The sequence below is a fragment of the Polyodon spathula genome, chromosome 2 (genome assembly GCF_017654505.1).
Source record: "Polyodon spathula isolate WHYD16114869_AA chromosome 2, ASM1765450v1, whole genome shotgun sequence".
Taxonomy (NCBI): domain Eukaryota; kingdom Metazoa; phylum Chordata; class Actinopteri; order Acipenseriformes; family Polyodontidae; genus Polyodon; species Polyodon spathula.
Genome location: NC_054535.1, coordinates 22,167,902 through 22,192,701, shown reverse-complemented (window position 1 = coordinate 22,192,701; position 24,800 = coordinate 22,167,902). Strand labels below are relative to the sequence as shown.

General features: G+C 39.3%; 1 protein-coding gene across 9 annotated transcripts in view; it reads left to right on the top strand.

Annotated features, from left to right (window-relative positions):
• The window catches only part of LOC121294078 (dynactin subunit 1-like), a 70,193-nt gene that overhangs the window by 3,164 nt on the left and 42,229 nt on the right, over positions 1 to 24,800 (top strand). For 5 of the 9 annotated variants that reach the window (XM_041217669.1, XM_041217675.1, XM_041217650.1 and 2 more), the window contains exons 1-4: positions 6,890 to 7,148; positions 10,700 to 10,951; positions 18,382 to 18,460; positions 24,656 to 24,687. In XM_041217669.1, coding sequence (XP_041073603.1) covers positions 7,116 to 7,148; positions 10,700 to 10,951; positions 18,382 to 18,460; positions 24,656 to 24,687 — 396 coding nt within the window. In that variant the 5' untranslated portion in view covers positions 6,890 to 7,115. Of the gene's footprint in view, positions 1 to 6,889; positions 7,149 to 10,699; positions 10,952 to 18,381; positions 18,461 to 24,655; positions 24,688 to 24,800 lie in introns of those variants that run through there. The other 4 variants (XM_041217692.1, XM_041217643.1, XM_041217700.1 and 1 more) reach the window with 3 other exon arrangements.

Genomic DNA, 24,800 nt, shown 5'->3' with positions numbered 1-24,800 from the left:
TATTTAATACTTTATTTTAGATACTTAAGAAATTGTAAGTATTTTTTGTTGCTGAAATAGCAAAGCAAGAATCGTCTCAAGACATATTGTATGGGTACTAGATTGGAACAAAGGGTAATCAAATCGAGCACTTGTAAGCATGACTTTTTGTGAGAGCACCACATGCGAACCATGCCATGCTCTTCCCTGTTGGTTACTGTTCTTGCCGAGTTTCATTGCTCCACTGCAGAAGTACATTTCTCTTGATTTGTTTAGTACTCATTTTTAAAGATTCACCAATTGAAAGTAGGCACATTTTTAGTTTCTAGCAGTGAAATGTAGAAATTGCTTTGCTGTTGTTTTCAGTATCTTTTTGTTGAACTGCTGTAGGCTTACTATGTCTGATTAGCACTGCATTTTTGCAGCTACAGTAGCATAATCAGATCCTTGCTATTTTGTCAAGGATCAAACCCATGATATCCCAATCCAAATGCTCTTCCCCCTTTAGCTTAAAACTTGTTTATGGTTATAATATATATATATATATAATAATATATTATAATATATATATTTATAATAATATATATTAATATATAAATATATATATAAATATAGTTAGGTTATATTTTGATTAAATTTAAAAACTATGATGAAAACAAAAAAAATGTGCCATTGTGTAGTAAACTTCTGAAATAAGGCAAGCGGTGCAGGTACATCTCAGAAATGCCCAAGTATGAATGCAATTGCTGGTATGCAAAGGAGTTAAAGTACAGTACATCAATGGAAGTTGCAGAGTTAAGCATGGAAAAGGAAGACAATAGGTAGGAAAAAAAAATGCAACTAGCCCTCCAAGGGATCATGCCTAATTAGGAATGATAAAGAGCTGCATAAATACATTTGCATTCAATTAATGAAATGAAAATTACCCTGAGTCTGATTCAGCAAAGCTTTCAATTAGCCTGAAAACGATTGTTCGACTGAAATTGACTAACCTCACTCGGCTTCCAGACTGTTCCCTTGGATACAGCATTCACACCAGCAGCCCCGCTTGTTGTCATGGCTACCTAGTTGCATTTTGCTGTTAATTATTAAAGCAAAATAAAAAAAAAAAAGGTTCTGTCTTTAGTCTTGATGTAGTCCATGGCTGTTGCTGGGAGGAGTTTCATTCCTGAGTAGTTTTCAGAGTCCAGGCTGGAGGGGAGAAGCTACATTTTTCTGCGATTTTTTTTTTTTTTTTTTTTTTTTTAAATATACTAATGTATGCTCTAAATCCACCCAGACAGTCGGAACACAGGCTGCACTTCTCTCCTGTGCTGCTGATGCTGTAACATGGTGCTGGTTTTGAAAGCTCAGGCTTCTCTCTCTATTTGAATCCGTGTGATCCTAGCACTAGATTGCTGGTTCCTGCTCCAATTTTTCTTAGATGCCAATGGCAGCTGGGTGGCTGATTCAGATGTTTTCTCTGTACAGTGATAAGGTTGTATGTTGTGGTGAAAGAAACAAAATGATTGTATTAATTTCAGTGTTCCTGAACTCTCACCGCCAGGAGCCTTACACTGCCTAGTGTGCGTCTCATTCCTGTCCTCCAAAGTTTGTCAAGCTTTGCAGCATACAGTAAAATAGGAGCTCAGCAGAAATTCAATGTTAATTCTGTGTTTTGCCTTTCAGCTGTGCAGAATTAATGCTATGGGGTTCTGACCTCCAAGAATTAATTGTTTGTGCTGTTTTATTTATTTATTTATTTACCCCCCCCCCCCATTCAGAATGCTAATGTGTTTTAAAAAAAAAAAAAAAAAAGACTGTCAATCCAGTGTGGGTCTGGAATGACCCTTTAAAGGCTTGGGATTTGAGTCCCCGATAAAGATTGAAAAAATGGTACAGTATCTTGAAAGTTTTAGAAAATAGATCACTGCAACCTAGTTGAGTTCTTGTTGGGTTATACAGTAAGGCAATACCTTCAGAATGGCTAACTACCCCAAATTTGAACTTTGTTACAAAAACAAGTTATTCAATGTGTTGTGAATGTAGTTCATGGCGACTTACTTTTTTATTGTGCTACTGACACTTGAGTTATTTAAGACTAGTTCATGTGGGGGAATAGCTCAGCCAAATTAAATGAAACTGTGTGGTTGTGGTGACTTATGCATGGTACTGAACATACAGTAATGCTGTTTTGCCTCAATTAATTAAATAAGCCGGTCCTACAGAACCATGCATGTTTGATAATCCTGTTTCATAAGAACACCTAAATGTTGATCTGTACAGTGAGGATAACAGCCATACAAACCCTCACATTAATCTGTAAAGTACATTAACTATTTCAACAACCACATCATAAACAAAGTGATATTGCCCTTAATGATAAGGTTATATTTTTTACTGGTCCTAAGTACAGTACAACGTCTCATACCCAACCCCATGTGGACTGGGGTATAGGCAGATAGTTGGATTTGCGAACATCTATAGAAAAAGTATTTACACATCCATAAATAGGTTGTCAACAGCCGATAAGCATCTCAGTTTGATTATTGCTTCGGCTTTATTTAGTGAGGCGGTTAATTGATCAGGGAGGTTATGTGACGGTAGGATATGTGACGTTCCACTGTATTGCACTTACTGTATGCACTTTTCTTTTGTGACTTACAGGCTCTCTCTGCTGTGTGCCACCTTATACTGAAAGCAAATCACTTCATATTAGTGTGGCTTTCCTGTAGTCCAACACTGTACAGGAACAGCCTTCTCAGTAAGTGGTAAAACTATGAGAAACTACTTCAAGTAGACAAATGTTTGTTATTGAACATTTTGGAATAATAGATATAGATTATATATATATATAGATTAGATTATAATAGTAGATTTCTCAGCTGGTGCTGTAGCTTATTCCTCGGTACAGTATCAAATATGCAGCTGCATTTCTGTTCTGGATGGACCACCACTGTAAAGGCTGCCACACACCAGACGCAATGCAATTTTTCATCGAACAGATACTTTCGAGGTGACAGGACCATACACACCAGAAGCGACACAGGTGATGCGATAGGTTTGAAAACTGCCAGATCTATAAAATTACTCAAAATTGCTATCAAAACTATGATCAAGACTGGATATTCATCACCATCATGTTGAAATTTTGATTGTCTTTTCTGGCGGTATTTCAGGCTTATCCGGTGCCTTCGAAATGGACTCTCATACTGTATATCGTCTTCCAAATCTGTATCTTTATAATTGTGATGACCTTTGTCATAAAGCTCTAGACATTTTTTCAACATTTTTTCAAGTATTATTTTTTCCTACATCATTTTTGATAGTGCTTTACCCTGATGGACCACCTGCATTGAAGCTGTTCTCTGGTTGGTTAATGTCGCACGACAAATCACAAAAAATAAGATTCAATCCTATTTCTCATTGCTCCCGCGTCGCCTGTGGTGTTGCCAGTGGTGGGAAAGATACTTCTCAAAACCTTTGTCAACTCGCAGCTCAATTGGTTGTATTCAGATGATTTAGTGTTCCAAGTTTGATGAATAATGTCCTGCGATCTGCTCATCTGATTCTGTTGAAATTGGTATTAGGGATGGGAATTTCTAATAGTTTCCAATTCGAATACATAACATTTTTGTGTATTCAAATAACCGAAATAAAGAATAAAAGGCAAATCCGTATCTGTACTACAGAAGACAGCATTAAAGTGTAAGCCACTAAAGTTTAAGTTCACTCTTCTGAGGAGCTGGCCGGTTTCACAAAGTGTACAAGATGAGATTTCTTTGTTCAAGTTACCTGGTTTATTCAGTAACCTGTAAACAATTCAAAACAAGAAACATATCTGGTAGTACCTTTAATTGTCAGTGCAAATGTTGACAATACTCCATCCATTCACAGAAAGTCAACTGTACATGTTTTAAATTGTACTGCAGTACACAGTTTAAAAAAAAAAAAAAACTGCTTCCATGCTGTTTTCTCAGTCACTATGGTGTTCTGCTTGGCATTTAGTATGTCTTTATATTCAACATAAAGCTAAATTAGTGTTCTAATTTCAATGTTCCTAAAGTTATGCTTCCTTTTTAGCACTTGCTATATTCATTTGTTTACAAATTTAGTTAGCTGGTGCATTGCTCCTGGAAGCTGTTTCATGACTGCCTAGCAACAGTGGCTGTGTGCTGTCATTACAGGGGAGCTCAAGCAGGGGATTTGTTAACATTAGCTGAAAACAAGGGAACAAAATTGGCAACAATTTCAAACAGAATACGTTTGCTGTAGAATTTTGCTATTTCGTTTAATATGACAATCTCATTCACATGAACACGCAGGGTTTAACACTGACTTTGAACACTTGTCAAGCGGCAGCATTTAAAAAAAAAAAAAAAAAAAAAAAAAAAATATGCATTTGCTTCTGCTTGTAGCTAATATGTCTTTTTTGTGTACTTGAATATGTAATATGCTGTTCGAATAGTTTTTTTTTGTTTTATTTTCATGTAATCATGTATTTGACTACACTGACCCATCCCTAATTGGTATATAGACATTCCTTACTCATTCTTGATGGAATCAGCTTCCCTAACCCAACACGTTTTGGCATCTGATTGGATGAATACACTGTGGCTAGTCAAGTGTGTATTAAAACCTGGAATGGGTGAAAATACTATGCAATAGGAGTCTTATTTCTATCCCTGGACACCTACTGAAAATGTGTCCATGGCTTGTAATGTGATTTTTATACCCTTAGCAGGGGCTGTTACTTGCAAATTTTGTTGCAGTGGAGGAGGTGCAAGGATCTGTATTGGAACTAGGTTGCCAGTGATAACCAGAATTAATTTCTCGTTGGGTCAGTCACTATTGATCAGGCTAATATAGGGACCAATAGGCCAGTGGCTTCAGTCTGCTAATGAAGAGGTGCTGTATCTTATTACAGCTTGGAACCCATCACCTACTGTGGTGCTGAGTGTGTGTGCTGGTAATAGAGAATTAGGGTAAGCCCTTCAATATCACTTTTATGGCCTCAGCAGAAAGCAGAATAACTTACAATATGCGAGAGAGAGCAAAACCCTTTGCAGCTGCAACATAAAGACTGCTAATCCTCAGTTCTTGAAACTATGTTGCCAGTATTGCTGACTGCAGTGTTTTATAGAAATTACTCACTTGCTTGTTTCAAAATGGACCTTTTTTGACTGATGAGAGAATTGTTTAAGTTTAAAGTACCAGTCAGTAGCCATTGATTAATAGCTGTGCTCTTTCACAGTGGTAAACCCAAACAGCATGTCATGGTTGTTCAGCTGTAGTTGAGCTGATTTAAAAAAAATAATAATAATAAATAAATAATAATAATAATTCAGAAAAGAAAGGATCTAACAGATGTAAGTAGATCGGTGATAGCTCCTGCTATGAACTGTGTTGGGAATAACAACACAGAATAGATATGTAAGCATAAACTGGCATTGAGATCATTTAGACTAAATGGTACTATAGTTAATTCTTGGGGCCTGCTTTGTCATTTCTTTTCAAGTCAGGCAAGCTGTAATAACTGGCTGCCATCATGGAAGCTATTTGGTGGACATACTCCTCCAGCTGCTGGCTGAAAAGAAAAAGCTGACAAGACACTAATAACCCATCCAGCCCTCATACTGTACACCTTCTACTATACAATGCAGGGATTTTGTATCTTGTGCTTGTTAAGGGGGGTAATATCAAGGCTTTTAAAAGCGCACATTTTAATGCATTTTATTTTGTCATCATGTGAAACCAATTTAATGTGCCGCCATGCTACAGATATATCGCCTGTGTTGCAAGTTTTTTGAGGCTCCTCACTCTGCTCTGCTTTTATGCAGGGTCAAATGTAGCCCATACCTGCTGCAAATGAAAGTTGTATATAGTTTACTGGAAGGGTAAATTGACTTCATGCTTAACTATCTGCAATAACCTACTTGTAAAAATCTTAATAATTGGTAAGAAAATGCTTTTAATGGTTTGGTTCATCATCTCTTTGGGAGACCAAATTCCTCTATTTATCCTATTTATCTGTAACATACCAAAATATCCTTTATTGTACTGTGTGTATATACGTACACGGCTGCATCAGTGTGTTGATAGAGTAGTTACTGTCAGCATTCCAGACCATCCTGGTTAATGTGATCACAAGTCATCTAGCAACTGGGCTGAATTGCACTATAAATCCCTTCAATAAAGGTAAACCCTGATCAACAAAATGTGGCTAAGTTGTGCTACTGAATCCAAACTAGCAATCTGCTAATAAAAATAATGGCAGTGTGTTGCGATGTCAGTCATTTGGTTAAGTGTTGGTAGGTCAACAGCAGTGTCAGTGGTTGCAGTACTAAAAGATTGGATAACATTTTTCTCCTGTACCTAAAAAGGTTAAATACATGCGTTCATGACATCTTGATCCCCAGTGTAAGTTAGCACGGCTCACCTGCCCCCTCCCTAGCAGAAGCTGTGGGTCCCACTATCACCTCCTCCCCCGGCCCTTGTAGCTGGATGTGCTGCTGCCGCCAACTGACTGACCAAACCAATGGCAGACTAAACACGCTGTAATGTGCTTGTTTTAGACACAAAATTAAACTGTAAATGCAGTAGTAGAGCCCAAATACTGTCAGAATCCATGGCTAAAGAAGGTCAGGAACCAACTACACTATTTAAGGGACTTTTAAGGTCAATACATGTGTTTTGGTTTAATTTACATACTACAGTTTGTGATGGAGAGACCCTCAGAGGTAATCGGATGGGGATTGAATGACACATCCTTAATGACTGTACTCAGTGAGCACTAGGACCCAGAGTAAGCCAGTGCCTGCTTGCCAGGAACCCTAGTTGGCAGGACCGGCAATAGCGCAGTGCAATCCTTCATCAGGGGCTTTGAAATTTGTATTTATTTTTTAAATTAAGGCAAACCAGAAAGCAAAGGTGGAGGGGGGGAGGGGGTTACTTTTGTATCCGACAACGACAGGGGTCCTGAGGTAGTCCATGCGTAAGGCAGGTTGCAGAGAAGTTGTGAATCTAGCCTGCTTCTCAGAGTATCTATTGTAGCAGCCATGGTGTGATCATTACAATACAGATAGAATCATTGAAAACACCCCCCCCCCAAAAAAAAACCGGAGCCCAGTAACAGCAACAGCAGCAACAGTGACAGCATGGCTCAGACCAAAAGACACATGTACAGCCGGGTGAGTAGACAAAAAGAACATTTTAATAAAAAAAAAAAACAAACAAACAAAGGTTTAGAAGCTGCACAGCATTGGTACGGTGCTGTAGTTCAAATAGCAGGATAAAATATTGCCATTCAAGCTACTTTAAACCTGTTAATGACAGCTTAGCTGTATAACGGCATCGTCTTTTTTTTTTTTAAATGTCTGTGTCTGCGTAGTTTCCTTTTCTCATGTTTTTTTTTTTTCTTTATTGCTTAAGAGGAACTAGATATTTAAAAACAAATGCAATATAATTAGCCAACATTTTGCCACTAGAGAAATGGGGGTGGGACAACAGGACGACGACGACTTGTTTCTTACTGAAAATGCTGGCTTTTTAACTTTTGTAATATATTTAACTGAGGGCTACAGACATTGGGAGGGGATGGTCAAGTGAAGTTCTAACCCAAGGCCAGTATTGTTTTCTGTCAGTGGCTAGCAGACAATATAAAGGTCTCATTGGTTTATATATATATATATATATATAATATAAATATATATTATATATATATATAATATATATATATGTACATTGTACACTATTGCATAGATAACTAACTAAAATACCCTTCATTTTCAGTGTTTTGTCAGTCCTACCTACTCAGTAATATTGTGTTTCAACAACCTGCATGGCACATTTTAGAATCTAAAGTATTTTAATCCATGTGGTGCTGTATGAGAGAAATATTCCAGCCTTGATTGTATGTGTTCCTCACCTCCATCTGCCATGGGAAACCAGTAGTACTGACCGAGGTCTCAATTACATCATCACGTTGAGTCAACTCACACCCATGTCTTCCTACAGAACACATAAAGAATACAGTGAACCTACTCTTTAAATTTAGGGATGTGGGGGTTGGCATGGAATCAATGGATTCTAGCTTTCAGTGGGCCCAATGACTGTTTTGTAACCTGTAACCTAACCTCATCATCAGCAAACTCAAATTCAAATGGTTTATTCAATCTTTTGTACAAGTGTTTTGTTAATTTAGTTTGTCAGGTAGTTTATTAACGTTAGTTTGTCAGTTTGTTTATTATTATAGTTTATTAACATATGCTTGCCTATTGCTTTTTTCTTACTGTTCATTTCAGATGTTGATCCACGAGCGTCATGATGACATAAGTAATAAATACATTTGTATTTATTGATTCATGCCGTGATTCGCCTTGACATACTGTGTCTGGTAGTTAACTCTGTCTAAAAGAAGACTTCACTTGCTTCCCAAGGAGAGTTCTCTTATCCAAAGACTGCTCTATTTTCCTATTGTAGTCTATACTCTGTGAGATCATGTGTGTTCATGTGTGCGGTTTTATTATTAAGATCTCAATTTATATTTAGAAAGGAGATTTGTATACTTATTCACCACCTTCTACAGGAATATAAGTGGGTGTCTTGTGTATTCTGTATGTCTGACTCTGTGTCTACTTGTCCATCTGTGGAAGCATAATAAGTAAATTCAACCTGGCGAGCACCAGATGAGAACCTCGAGGCTGTCTGAATGATGTCATTGCTGTCATAATTGACTATAGTGTATTAGGTCCCATCTTGTGTCTAGCCAACCTGGTCTACAGAAAAGCTGTACATCACACATCTGCTGAGCTGTTGGCACAGCCAACACACAGCATTGAATAGTGTAATAATGTAACTTGCTGTGTTTGCCCATCCATGTGTTTAGTATGTGTTCTCTTGGAGTGATCACTATGCCGATATAGTAAAATATACAGTTGTTGCTTATGGTAATGGGTTATCTTACTATTGACCTGCTAAAAGGGGTTCATTCCACTTCTCATGGCTGATTGAAGATGTGGCTGTCTTGTGTGTCTAAGGTTGAAAGGTTACAGAGGACAGGTTAGGTCATGACCTGTCACACTGTACGTAGGCAGCACAGTGCTGAGCTCTTGGCTGGACACAACACAGTTGTCATCCCCCATTTATGTGGAGACAGACAGCATTATTTTAATATCATTGCTGCTCAGTAAAAGGTTTTGCACAACAATGGAATACAAGAGGTAATTAACTGTAATATAGCTTTGCACATGGTACTGTAGGAGTATCTGCATAGAAATGTTTTATCTAGGATCTGTTTCCAGTGAGTACCATTATGTTTTTAATAAAACTGATTATTAAAAAACATAAAACAATGAAAATTCATAGACTTTTAATTTCTGTCAAATACATTTGATAATTGTAACTGACATGTTCATACTTAGAAAAAAAAAAAAAAAAAAACACTTAGACTGTCATTAGTTTTTTCAGCTGTGGGCAGCACTGATTGTACTTACACCAACTAGGTGTGGTCATCAATCAGGAAACCAGATGGAGCACGCAGCCTAGGTTGAAAAATACATCATAAAAAACAGTGTTCTTCCCAGGTTTGGTCCTGGTAATCTACTCTTTTCTGTTACTGACTGCTCTTTAATTAGAATATACAACCATGGCGGGGAGTTTGATTGTCCCTATTGGGGAGTAGACTATCGATACCTTTGCAACCATGTTTGATTTAACCCACAGCTATAAGAAAGTAAAAATTAACTTTCAAATGGGTTGTGAAAAGAATGCTTAATTGAGCTTGGATGCTTTCGTGAGGAAAGGCAATTGACACAGGCATACCTGCCCAAAAAACATCATTCAGTCTGTTTCACTTTGAGCTGTCTTCCTAAGAGTATCGTTTAGTAGTACAGTAGTCTAGCATATTGTTAAATAATAGATTGTTTATTGTCCACTGCTCGGATGCATCTCCAGTGACTGGGATATCCAAGTGTCTATACGTTCTTGTGTTTCATTAGATTTTTACAGTGTCTGGATTTTGCTTATCTGTATGATCAACTTGGTTGGGGCATTCACTGGGAGAAGGTATTGAAAGCAAATCCTATTTTGGACTGTACTAACACAATGTTTTATCTTGTGATGCTTTGTAACAGTATGATCATGAGTTGTAATTTCTGTTTTGAGAGATTGTTAAAGAATAGAGATGTAAAAAGATTAAATGCCAGTGGAAAGATCATCCTTAAGGTTAGGAAGCTGTGTATTTTTGTAGATTTGCTCACCAAGCAAGTGGGCAATTTGCTGAACTAATTAGTCTTCGCTTTGGCATGTTTTGTGTTTAATTCTTCCCTGGGTTTTATGTGGCTTGGTCAACATATGTGGCTGCATTCCAAAGTATAGTAAGTTGATTGAAGTAAGAAAAAATAAATCCACCTTTTGTTTAAAAAAATAATGAGCACTAGAGAAAAGGGCTACATTTAGATGCCGACGTCAGTTAATAGCTTTAGCGCTTGAGAAAAGACTAGTGCACCCTGCATTCCAGCAAGGAATTTGAAAAGTGAAAAGATTCAGACCTTGGACTTGACTGAAACCAGGAGTGTCTCAATGCTACAGGAGTTGTATTGCCTGTTAGCCATGATAAGTGAAACAGTTTGATAGTTGCTTGTAATTAGGAGATGGACAAACCTATTTGTTTCACTCCAGCAGTGAAGATGTGTACAGTAGAGCACTCATTGACTTACTGACCAGTGACTTGTCTCTGTAGGTGCCGAGTAGCAGCAGCAGCAGGATGAGCTCAGACGGGACCGGCAAGCCTATCAAGGTGGGCTCCCGGGTAGAGGTGATCGGTAAGGGGTACCGCGGCACCGTGGCATACATCGGAGCCACCCTGTTCGCCACCGGCAAGTGGGTGGGAGTCATTCTTGATGATGCCAAGGGCAAGAACGACGGCACGGTGCAGGGCAAGAGGTACTTTACTTGTGAGGAGAACCACGGCATCTTCGTCCGACAGTCACAGGTAGGTAACTTTAGGAGCTTTCATGCATCTATTCTGACACATACACATTGCATTATATTATAGAAATCTGTGCTCAATCAGAATTGCCATCTCTAGGTTAGCACTGATTATATATGTACAGAGTAAATATATTTAAAATGTAGTTGCTTTGTTCATATTCTTCACATTAATTCATTTAGGCCAGTGGTCTCACCTACTTATAATTGGGAGAGGGGTAGATTCTGATGAATATAAACACAGTATTATTCCTTATTAGTTTTGCAATTATAATGGCATGTTGTCGGTATAAAAATTAAGCAAATTGCACCATGCAGTAATAAGAAATTAAATAGTGGCCTTTGTGTACATTGTATACTGCAGAGGCTCTTCAGGTCACATTGCTGGAATCACTTTGCTTGTTACATTACGAGACATGCATGTAATTGCTCAGTAGAATACCACTTTCATCTACAAACATCAAATAAGAGTAAGACACAGATCACGCTGTCATTACTGAATAGGCTGGTTCAGCAGTAAACTAAGAACAATGAAAGATTTAAAAGTAATGTAATGCCTCCTTTAGTCCTATACAAACAGTCTAAATTAATTCATTTATACGTAATTCAGGCCCTAACGCTCACAGACTGACGAAAAAGGTGCTGTCATTTAATACGGGAATGTTTCACAGTGAAATCCACTCATGTCTTAGAGTTTTGTCTGAAATTATTTCCAAATTAAATTCAAATTCAGTCCTACAATTTCTGCTGTAGTTGGTAAACTCACGTACTGTGAAGTTCTTTTGCACTAAGCTATGATCTAAGCTTAACTAAAGAAATTTATTATGAAATTAAAATATTGACTTAATATCTGGAGTGATATACAACACTGTGTTACAGTAAATATGTTGATTAACTTCTGACCTAATATGGACAGTTATTTTCTTAATATTTGGTATTGTACACAGCAGTACAGTATTAAATAATTTTCTCAAGTTAAAATAAAAATATACCCATTTCAGATGAAGATAAAAAAGCACTATATCTGTTTAATTAATCAGTAGGAACTTTCTTTTCCCATCTACAGGCTACACCAAAGCTTCAGTAAAAAATCTGTGAATATGTAAAGTTGTACTGCCAGGATGTCTACAGTATACATATTAAGGATGGGAATTTTAAACGATTAAATGTATAAACTCTAAAGAAGTAGTTAAATGTTGAATAACGTGCTAGACGTATAACCGGTCCAATGACAAATTTCGCCAAACGCATTTTTTTTAATATATTCATTTTAGTAATATGTCATCATGTAGTCAGTCCATCGTGTATCTGACTGCTCTGGTGCCACAGTAAGGGCGGATATCATAAAAAGGAAGGGGTTTGGCAATTGCCTACAAGTAAACACTTTCCACTTATCAGCTCATTTGTCTTTGTTTAGTCTCCAGTCACGTACTGTACGTGTATTTCTGCAAATTCAACAACGTGCAATTTTAAACCTGTAGTATTTTCTTTTTTTTTTCCTTACTGTCCTATTTTATCCAGTCTGTCACCTGCATTATTGTAGCATTGCATTTACAACGAACGGAAGGCTTGAAAAGTTTACTACTCAGCTTTCTAACCAATAGCTGTTTGCTAAGGATCCCATGGGCGGGTTCAGTTTGGACATTGACTAATCAGTGCTGGGTGGGAATAAGGAAATTCATAGACCGACAGCTATATTGTGTTAACACTAAGTGAAGCAGTATAGCTGTGATGTTTGAGAGGAGGTTAGTCAGGAGTCTAAAAGCTTGCGTTTAACATTCAAAATGGCTACGTGTATTGAGAGTAAGAAATTTAAACTTAAAACGTTTGTTTCTACCTAATAACATGACCTGAATGCTGTAGATCCTGTACAATTAAATGGGGTTGTTCACAGTTAAGTTTGTGTGAGCCATAAGTGTGGCTTTAGTAATCCCACTGTGCCACTGGTACAGTAGTTTAATATTAGACACACCGGCGCATACTGTGTATTAACCGCTCGCCCCTTCGTGGGTTCTTGGGGTTCTAGCCTCTCGTGCTTCGTGGGTTCTTGGGGTTCTGTGTTGGAGTCTGTTCTGTGTGTAAATGCTGAATAAACAACATTTATTTTGTATGGTTCTCTTTGTCTGGGCTCACTTAATTCCGGACCCAAATACATAACGATTTGGCGACGAGGATGGGATATTGCTAAATGGATTCAGCACAGTTAAAAATTAAGAGCAAAAGGATGGCTGCTATCGGAAGAGCCAAGGATTTCCAGTTCGTCGAAAATGCAGAAAGTTTTTAAGTTTACCTGGATAGGCTTGAGCAGTACTTCTGTGCTAACGAAATCGCAGATGAGCGTAAGGCGGCAGTTTTTCTAACGGTGGTGGGCCGAAAGACACGTGGCATGCGCACCGACCTTATGTTTCCAGACAAAACTAGTGAAAAGGGGCTTGATGTGCTAAAGACTGTGCTGAAGGGGTTTTATATACCAAAGAAGAAATGTGTTGCCGAGCGATACTGTTTTCATACATGGAACCAGTTGGAAGGAGAAACTGTAGCTGAGTTTCTGGCGCAGTTAAAGAAACTGTCGGTCAATTGCTGTTTTGGGACATTTCTGGAGGAAGCTACGAGACCGGCTGGTTTGTGGACTCCGAAATGCCGAACTAAGAGACAGGTTGCTGAATACTGCTTCTACGAAGGACCTAACTCTGGGTGCTGCTACGGAGTTGGCCTCGGTGTAGAAAAGCATGAAAAAAAGTGCAAGGCAGTTTTCTCAAAGGCCAGCTGTGTCTAAAAATTCTATCAAGGGAAAGATGGCACCAATGGCGAAGAGGAGCCTTTGTTTTTATCGTTCAGGAACGAGCCATGCTCCATATTACTGCTAAATTCTCTAAGCCAGACCTCTCCCAAGCTTACCAGCAGGTAGAGCTAAATGAAAACTCGAAGAAATACTTAACAATAAACACGCCACTGGGATTGTTTTAAGTATAACCGACTACAGTATGGAGTAGCTAGCGCCCCTGCTGTTTTTCAGTGAATTATGGTCCAGATCTTGTTGGGTCTGGAAGTGGTCATCTTTTATTTGGACGACATACTGATAACAGGGAAAAATGACAAGGAACACCTGGTAAACCTGGAAATGGTGCTGTCTAGGCTAGTAAGTCACGGCATACGGCTTAAAGAAGCCAAATGTAGTTTCTTCCAGGATTCAGTAAAATAACTTGGGCACAAAATAAATGCGCAGGGAATTAGTCCAATCACTGAGAAAACATAAGCTGTTGTTGGCCCACCTGTTCCCAAGAATGTGCCAAAACAGATCATTCCTGAACCATCTAAATTACCCTGGGAAGTTTATTCCGAATTTGTCCACACTGATTAGCCCCGTGATTGAGCTACCGTGGAAAAATGTAAAATGGAAATAGTCTGAGGGTTGTGATCGGGCATTCTGTGAAGCTAAAACCAAACTAACTTCTTCTAAAGTGTTAGTTCATTACCTGACGCTGCCAGTAGTGCTGGCGTGTGATGCATCTCCTGTAGGAATTGGAGCAGTTATTTCACACGTGTAGGGATGGCTCAGAGCACCCCATAGCGTTTTCCTCACATACACTGACTAAAGCAGAGAGAAACTACTCACAAATTGATTAAGAGGCATTGGGTATAATTTTCCGAATTATGCAATTCAAAGAATATTTGTGGGGAAAAATGTTTACTCTGGTGACGGACCATAAGCCTTTAGTTACAATACTTGTCCTAAAATAGAAGTACCGTCATTGGCGGTTGCCTGTTTTCATAGGTGGGCATTGATGCTATCTGCTTATCAATATTCAAATGACAATGCTAATGCCAAATCCAGTATATCGAGTCTCGTTCGCAGATGAGCTGCTAAAGCGATAGCTGCAGAGACGGATAAAGATCATGTGTTGAGTAAAGTGAGGTACTGTACACTCACAGGCTGGCCAAATATTGTAGAGGAGGATGGTCTTACGCCTTATGTAAATCTGAAAACAGAGCTAACTATAGAGAGCGGCTGTGTTTTGTGGGGTTTTTGAATGGTAATTCCGGAAAGTTTGCAATCAAGAATGTTAATAGAATTACGTGATCAGCACCAAGATATTGTAAAAATGAAAATATTAGCTTGCAGTTTGTTCTGGTGGCCAAGCTTAGATGCTGCTATAGAAACTGAATGTGAAATGTGGATGGGTAGCAGGAACTTACCGGCTGTAGCGCCTTGCCCCCCATAGAAGTGGGCTAGTAGACCGTGGCAAAGGATACATATTGATTACGCAGAGAAAGACAAACTTTCTTTTTTGGTGGGTATTCTAGATGGCCTGAAGTAGTGCTTTTACCAAATGTCACTTCAGCAAAAACAATTGAGGTGTTAAGGGAGATCGTCTCCGACAATGGGCCTCAGCTTACTTCCGAAGAGTTTCAACAATTCCTTAGGCTAAACGGTGTTAGACATACTCGATTGGCTCCTTACCATCCAGCTTCCAACGGTGCTGCGGAACGATTGGTGCAGACATTTAAACAAGTTTTTGAGAAAAGTAACAAACCCAGCTTGTTTGTACATCATCGAGGTGAACGTGAACACGCTCTGCACCTGCAGAGTAAAATAATAACAGTAGTTAAATCTTTGCGATGTTAAATTGTTATCTGCTTATTTGGCTTATTTCTTTGTTTAGAAAATACTAACCAGGGCTGTCAATATACTACATAATGTACATTAAACAAAAATATAAATGCAGCATGTAAAGTGTTGGTCAGATGTTTCATGAGCTGAAATAAAAGATCCCAGAAATTTTCCATACGCTTATTTCTCTCAAATTCTGTGCACAAATTTGTTTACATCCCTGTTAGTGAACATTTCTCCTTTGCCAAGATAATCCATCCACCTGACAGGTGTGGCATATCAAGAAGCTGATTAAACAGCATGATCATTACACAGGTGCACATTGTGCTGGGGACAATGCAAGGCCACTCTAAAATGTGCAGTTTTGTCACAACACAATACCATAGATGTCTGATGTTTTGAGGGAGCGTGCAATTGGCATGTTGACTGCAGGAATGTCCACCAGAGCTGTTGCCAGAGTATTGAATGTTCATTTCTCTACCATAAGCCGCCTCCAACGTCGTTTTAGAGAATTTGGCAGTACGTCCAACTGGCCTCACAACCGCAGACCACGTGTAACCATGCCAGCCCAGGACCTCTACATCTGGCTTCTTCACCTGCGGGATCGTCTGAGACCAGCCGCTCGGACAGCTGATGAAACTGTGGGTTTGCACAACCAAAGAATTTCTGCACAAACTGTCAGAAACCATCTCAGGGACGTTCATCTTTGTGTCCGTCATCCTCACCAGGGTCTTGACCTGACTGCAGTTCGGCGTTGTAACCGACTTCAGTGGGCAGATGCTCACCTTCGGTGACCACTGGCACACTGGAGAAGTGTGCTCTTCACGGATGAATCTCGGTTTCAGCTGTACCGGGCAGATGGCAGACAGCGTGTATGGCGTCATGTGGGTGAGTGGTTTGCTGATGTCAGTGTTGTGAACAGAGTGCCCCATGGTGGCGGTGGAATTATGGTATGGACAGGCATAAGCTATGGACAACGAACACGATTGCATTTTATCGATGGCAGTTTGAATGCACAGAGATACCGTGACGAGATCCTGAGGCCCATTGTCGTGCCGTTTACCCGCCGCTATCATGTTTCAGCATGATAATGCACGGCCCCATGTCGCAAGGATCTGTACACAATTCCTGGAAGCTGAAAATGTCCCAGTTCTTCCTTGGCTTGCATGTCATCCATTAAGCATGTTTGGGATGCTCTGGATCGACGTGTACGACAGTGTGTTCCAGTTCCCGACAGTATCCAGCAACTTCGCGCAGCCATTGAAGAGGAGTGGGACAATGTGGCCTGTGGAATAATCAGCAGCCTGATCAACTCTATGCGAAGGAGATGTGTCACACTGCATGAGGCAAATGGTGGTCACACCAGATACTGACTGGTTTTCTGATCCATGCCCCAACCTTTTTTTTTTTTTTTTTTTTTTTTTTTTTTTTTTTTTTTTTTTAAGGTATCTGACCAACATAACATGCATATCTGTATTCCCAGTCATGTGAAATCCATAGATTAGGGCCTAATGAATTTATTTCAATTGACTGATTTCCTTATATGAACTGTAACTCAGTAAAATCTTTGAAATTGTTGCATGTTGCGCTTATGTTTTTGTTCAGTGTAATAGAAAGAGTGTATGGTTACGTAAATGTGGTTTAAACGCTGACACCTACATAGCATTTCAACGTTCATAAAAATGTACTAAAAGCACATCCCTAACACTTATGTCAGATTTATGTATTGACATATACTGTACCTCTAGAGAAACATGTATCCATCTGTGGTTAAACTTGCTAAGGACATCCATTAGCAGAAGTCAAGAAGGTCAGTATTTAGTAAAACGTTTTATAGGTACTAAGATACTTTCTTCATTGTCAAATAGAAATCACACCAACCAGAAGACCAGTCTTATATAAAGAAATTATTACAATAGCCTTTGCTATGCAACTGCATTTCATATTTTCAATTCACCCTTTAAGTGCTGAGTGTCATTTTGAATGTTGTCTTGAAGGTGAAAATAATGAGCATTCATTTGACCTATTTCAGGAATAACAAGTTCGTGGTTGAAATAATAATGAGTGTTGTGCTGGTAAAATGTGGTATCCTAATTGGAAATGTTCATTGTTTTCAATGTTTTCTAAGCATACTCCTCACTAGTTCAGTGTATTGGGATTCATCATTATACTGTAGCCTCAGTTCCATGAAATTCTAATAGTAAATAAAATAATAAAACATTTTACTGTTAGAATTAGGGGTGGTCAAGATTATAGTATGTGGTTTGTTTGTTAACCTAAATCAGGTTTTGGCATATCATTCAGGAAGTCATATAGTGCTTTATCACACTTGTACTATATACCTATACTCTAATATGAACATTATGAAGACAAATAGCCATGCATGTGTGTTGCTGAACTCATGTATAACAGTACACTGTATTGATATTGCACGTGTATTTTGAAAATATTTAATATTAAAATACTTGACTGTATTATATGTTTTACGATATTGTACCGTAATATATACAGCATTGCTGCATTTCTAGTACCCTTAATCATTTCAGGCAGAACTGTGTCCCTTGTATTCAAACTGTAATATAAGCATGGCATGCCCAATCGCTGGATCTCAGTCCTACTGAAACTGTGTAGGTAAACTTGAACATTATCTCCAGACAGGGATACCTCGACCATCAGCCCTGCATATTTTCGATATGGATGGTCCCTAATGTGTTAGTATAATGTCAACCATAATGTAGTCCTAGGCCATTTATTTCATTTCAGTTCTTTGTTTTTCATGTCATTTAATTTCTTCTGTTTTTTTTTGTTTTTTTTAAATGTAGATCCAGCTGGTTGACGATGGAGCAGACACCACTTCTCCAGAGACCCCTGAACCCTTGGCTTCAAAGTACCCCAAACGAGGTACTTGAAATAGCATGCTGGTCATTTATTAGATAATTCTTTAAGCAAACACCATTTTGATACTGGTTCCTGGGTACAGTTAAGGGCACTACACACCAGACGTGATGAGATTTTTTCATTGGACGACAAGATACTTTCACAGGGACATGACCATACACACCCGAATCGACACAGACGCAATGTGACAGATTTGAAAACGTACAATTGTCTTTTCTGAAGGTATTTCAACATATATAGCAATAAATCATACATACCAGGCTTATCCAGTTCCTTGTAAATGGAGTCCCATATATTCTCTTTCTTCTCTGCTTCTTTATAATTGTGATGATCTTTATTATAAAGCTCTGGGAATTTTTCAACAGCAAGTGTTATTTTTTCCTCCATCATTTTGGATACTGCTTCACGCTGTTGGGCACCGTTCATTGAAGCTGTTCTATAATTGCTCAATTCCCTAGTTGTCACGCGAAGAAAGTCGCAAGCAATAGGATTCAGTCTTATTAATTTTACGTGGCCCCCACATCACCTGTCGCGTTGCCTTAGGTATATAGGTTCTGTTAATTTTGTCGCATCGCGTCTGGTGTGTAGCAGCCTTTATTGTTAAAATATTTTGTAGCACCTAATGCCGCTCCGTGACTGAGAGGTCACTGGTATAAACATATTTGTCTTTTAAGGCTATTACCATAAGACTGCAAATATCAATGCATTGTTTTTAAGGACAGCAGTTAGGCTTTTTTCAGCAGGGATAAAACTCTCCTTCATTCACTTGTTTCTAGCAAATTGTCTGAACCCGTCGCAAACCTGCAAATGCATTCAGCAACAATTTTACATCCTGGAAAGCTGTGTTTAAAATTAATACAGAAACTTAAAATCAATTATCAAAACCATGATTGCATTAGTGTGTGTCATCCTTAGTGGAAATGTAAACATATGTAGCTATCCTCATGGAGTAGCTATTGGAATGTCAAACTTCTGTCTGTCTGTCTCCATGCACCCAGTCTCAGATTCACTGTAAATATCAATAGGCTGCGTGAGGCTAATTCTCACTGCTGCCAAGATGATGTGGTCTAAGTGTAGCATTCCACTGGTGAGGTTTAAGACTGCAAAGAATACAAGAAAATAAATAGCTATCTAAAACTCACCAAAGTACAGGATTTGTTGTGTGTTCCGTATCTATAATAGCAATCAAGGCGAATTTGTAGATTTGGTTTTATTGACTGTGCCAAAAAGTGAGTTGGCAACGTTTTTAACCCATAAAACAGGATATTCATTATTTAGATACCTGAGTAATATAATGCATTAATGGTGCACTTTAAATACATTTTGCATTCATTCGATTGGACCCACTACGACTGGTGCTTACATCCACTGTCTGGATGTTCTTCCTGCCTGGGGCCAGAGCATGCCATGGAGGCACTAGAGAACCACAGTTTCTGTGAGTGTTTGTGTACATTTCTATAAGCGCTCGCTGGAGAAACATATCTCCCGCAGCTCTACAGAGTGCTCTGCATCCCTCACTCCTGCACAGTGCTCTTTCCCATCACCCACTGTTAGAGAGGTGGCTGCATCCTCACCCCATGGCTCTGTGCCAAGGGAGACCGGACGACGCACCAGGGAAAGTAGCCCAAGCAGGAAACCGTCTTCACAGTTTCTCTGTCTCCTCCCCTGGGTAGGAAGAAGAGTCGCTGTTTCAAGCGATCGGCAAACTCGGAGCTGGGCAGCTGTTTCCCACCAATGAACTTAAGCTCTCCCTGTCGGCAGAGCTTCTGCCGCTGATCAAGAGTGCTACTGCAGTCTTGCAAGTGCCCTGGCCTGCACGAGGTGAGACAAGCCAGTCCATCTTTTATGATTAGCCTACCACCTCTTCCATGTCCCTGCAAGGGCACTTGGATTTTCTTTTTGAGATCCAGTCGTCCTGCTGTTTCCCAGTCAATTGACACCCTATATAATAGAGTACATGATGCGGAGAAGCTGGGCCTTGCCCAATTTCCGCTGGTGGAGGCTTCAATTGCTACTTTGGTACAGGCGCCTAATTTAGTGCTTCTGCCCAAGGACAACAAGCAGTGCTGGGTCTCGGAGGCGATCCTCAAGCGTGCCTATTCAGCCAGTGCGTTCGCCGCATGACTGGGCAACTGTAATAATATTCTGGTAACCTACCAGTCCTATTTACTGAGGTCCATTTCTGACAGTCACTGGCCCTCACCATAACAGCTGGAGGAGCTGCACCTGGTTAATAAGAACCTGCTCTGTGTCGAAAGGTAACGGGCAGGCTATAAGCAGGAAGTTAACTGCGGTGGTTGTTGCACGTAGCCAGCTTTGGCTTTCCATTTTGGCCATTGTGTTTTAGATTTTGACTTGTCTACTTTTGGGATGTGTTTGTTTTGCATCTCTAGTACTACATTTTTGAAAAATAGCTGTCCTTTCTTTGGATGTTTTCTCTATTTTACTCCAATCTACTTCTGTTAGTCCCTGTTTCATTCCATCATAGACACTGATGCGCAGTGACCAGCTCAGTCAGGCACGGGGGACCTTATGGCATCCCGACCTATTGAGCCTGGAGCTCTGGCTCTGGCCCCTGAACAACTGCACTTGAGCCACCTGGGGCTTTCTAATAGGGTCATTGACACTCTGTAGAATGCCAGAGCACCGTCCACACGTTCCCAGTACGGGTACAAGTGGGATGTTTCTTAGACATGGTGTCTGCCTTGTTGGTTCGACCCCACAACCTGTCCCGTGGCACGAGGGGAAATCCCCCTCCACATTAAAGTTCTGTGTGGCAGCCATTTCAGCTTGCCATGTCAAAATTGACTCGTCTCCCCAGGAGCTCACTTCCAGGCAGGGCAATTTTGGAAAGGGGCTTGCCAGCTTTGGCCACCTATGAAGGATATTGTTCCTCGCTTGATTAAGTATTTATCACTCAAAGTGGCATTTTTGTTTGCTATCTCCTCCACAAAGCAGGTGAGCGAACTGCAGGCATTCTCCTTAACGAAAGTCTGCTTAATTTTTAGAGGCCAGCTTCATATGGGCCCTGATGTACTACGCTGACAATGCGAAAAGTTGGAGGCAGTCCAAACATTTTTTTTTTCTGCTGTGGGGCGAAGTCCCATAGTCAAGCCCAGTCTAAGCAAAGGCTGTCCAAATGGATGGCAGACACAGTCAGGACTGCCTATGAGCTTGCCAGCTTGCCCCTTCAGAAAAGCTCACTGCTCATTCCACCAAGGGCATGTCCAAAAGACATTTGCAATGCAACAGGTGTGGACTAATCCTCACACCTTTTCTAGGTTCTACAGACAATATCGTGGAGCCTCAAAACCCTGGTTTTAGAACTAGAGTGTTAAAGGCGGCTTCTCAGTCAATCCTTACGACAGACATGGAGGTGAGTTTCTCCCTCAGTTTTTTTTTACTTATTGGGGTTCCATATGATAACGCACAAGGCAGCCTTTCGGCTTAGCCTTGTAGCATTCCAGTCATACTGCAGTCTTGCCCTTGAAATGGCTTTGGTGCACTTACCCATACGTTAATGGTTACATTTGGTACTTGAAAGGGAACGTTAGGTTATTATCATAGCCCTGGTTCCCTGAAATAGAAATGTAACCATTATCCTTCAAGGTCACTGCGTCCATGATTGCAGCAGGCTTGAAGGCAAAATGATGAGGTCTGGGACTGCAATGATTTTATGTCCTCGGGGGCAGGCCATGGCTGCGTCACAGGCTCGTCAAGCGCTTTGATATGTCATCTTATGGTTGGGGATCTTTAAGAGGTAAATAACCGTGCAGTAATGGTTACATTTCTATTTCAGGAACCAGGCTTATGCTAGTAACCTGATGTATCTGTCTTTCAATTCAGTTGGTTACACAGAGACCGATGTGTATTTATTAAAAGCGCTCTGTATTTAAGAATGGTTTAAGTTGAGGTACACCCACTGAAATTAACATATTATTTAATGCAAGCCAGATTGTCTTCAAATTAAAGTGCCTGCTTACTTACTTTTAAGTTACATAATAAAAATAAAGTGGACCACCCTGACATATATCCACAACAGGCAGGCATATTCCTCCACACATTGTATTCCCAATAACTTGTGCTTAAAGTCCTAAACAAGTTTGAATTAAGTTCCCTAGATATACTGTATGTAAAATTCTGAAGTGCGTTGTACAGTATGTATGGGCATCACCACTAGGGGGATAATTAAACCAATCCTGCACAGTCAAGTTTGATACTGAGGGAGGATAAACTCTGACCTGACAAAAACTGTATCATTAGCCTCCGATAACAGCTTATTTATGAGCGGATATGGAAGTTATTTTTTTTGTGTTATCAGGGTTTTCTCAACCACTAGGCAAAAAAGATGACTTTCAGAAGCTAGTGAGGATAGCTTTATGCTGTAAGTCCCCTATAATCAGCCATTTTTTCAAAGTGAGGGGAGTTTATTGGAGTCATTGTAAAGAGACATGCTTAAGGATTACAATGTTACTTTCTTACAGTGGACTATTGGCCCAACAGCTCAGAACAACATGTGCTCTTCATATGAAATCTGTATAGGAACATTTAATAAATGAATTCATGTCTGATGCACTTTGAGTGATTTACTGTTTTGTAGTTAATTCAGCTTGGCATGTCTTAAAATCCTTAATTTTAGGACCGGATATAAAACCCTTTTTTTTTTTGCAATGGACCTTGTTAGGTTTTTGCAGATTTTTTAATTGTGTTCTTGAATATGGGGTAGTTTGAAACTTGTAATACAGAAATAAAAAATGCAGCAGAAATATCAATCACAGGACACTGTCAAGGGCTCAGTATGCCTGGTGCTCCATAGTGTCAGTTGTTGCTATGGTTACATGTAATTTTGCTGCAATCTTGGGACTGCAGTGTACAGCATACAAGTTTAGTATCCATATCTGTGAAACACAACAGTGGGTAATTGGATAATTGTAACAGAAGGTAAGATTGTGGTAAAACACTGTCAGCAGTTGTTTTAATGTGACATTTCCTTTTATTCATTAAGAATTCAGAAATGGGACATTTCTTTTTATTCATTATAATTTCTCATAAAAAACATATTCGCTTTCTCAAGTATGGGGTAAGTTGTGATAAACGAGGATCCCCCCCTAAAAAAAAGTGTGCTAAAGATATAGGCTAATTCTTTCAAGTAATTCATATTTTATCGAAGATTTTGACCGATACACACAGTTTGCAGATACTTTAATCGACCCTACGTTGCATTATGGAGGTAATGGGAAACACGACCTTACTGTGTTATAATCGATTCCACACTATATCAAGTCACTTTCTAACGGGGCAGCATTGTACAATGTGTTTCAGGGCCCTGACACTTGCCAAGGTCACATCTACATTTGGGAGACAATCTTTTGCCTTGTCTGCTGCTATGGCTGGAATCAATCACCCGTCCTTACCTCATCCACGATCCTTTGCTTCATGGTTTTTTTTTCTTTTTTTTAAAGGTGTAGTCAGTTTTACAGTCCATTTTCTAACTCTTTATTTGCATCTAAATTGCGTAACAGTTTTTCATTTAATTTTAATAACTAGACTCAGAAAGCAATAATCTGTAAAACAGGAATAGGTCAGATCTGCATCTTTTGCAATAATGTTATATATGGTTCTTGTTTCACTTTGAGCAAAAGGTGCAGCACTATAAAGCAGCCCATTACTCCGTGTTTGTGGAGGAGAGGGATGCAATGGTATAGTATCGTATTTTCAGATTTGTCACCGAAAATTATATTAGAAGTGATGAGGTTACTTGAGGTAAATAATGTTTGGAACGTTTAGCATTACCACAAGGATTGCTTTTGAATTAAAAGTCAATAGTTTCCACACCTTTGTTTTCCTGCTGTAGAATCAACTTCAACTGATCTATTTCAGTTTGTCAGGAGATCCCATTTTACTGGGCATTCACATATCCCGCTTAGTTTGGGGGCATCTAAACCTCCGGAACTGCACTGTTTTGAACACGGCATGAGTTGTGTTTATTTACAGTTTATTCTGCCTCCATCTATTCTTGATTGTGTTTTTGTGTGACACTGTCTTTTAAGAATTGTACTTTATACAATCTGAATATCTGCGTAGTCATGCCCCTATGGTGTTTTATATTCTGTAAAGAGTATGTGTAATGTTTCTAGGTGGAGAAAACTGACAGTTAAAATGGTTAATTTGGCTATAATATATATTTTTTTCTCACAGAGCTATTGGAAACGCCTAAATCCAGCAAACTGGTGAGTAGGATGTCTTTATTCAATTTCCAGTTGTCTGTTCCAACAAAACAAAAATATGAACGTTTTGACTTTTTACATTTTTTTTTTGTCCCTTTTATAAGCTATGGGGAATC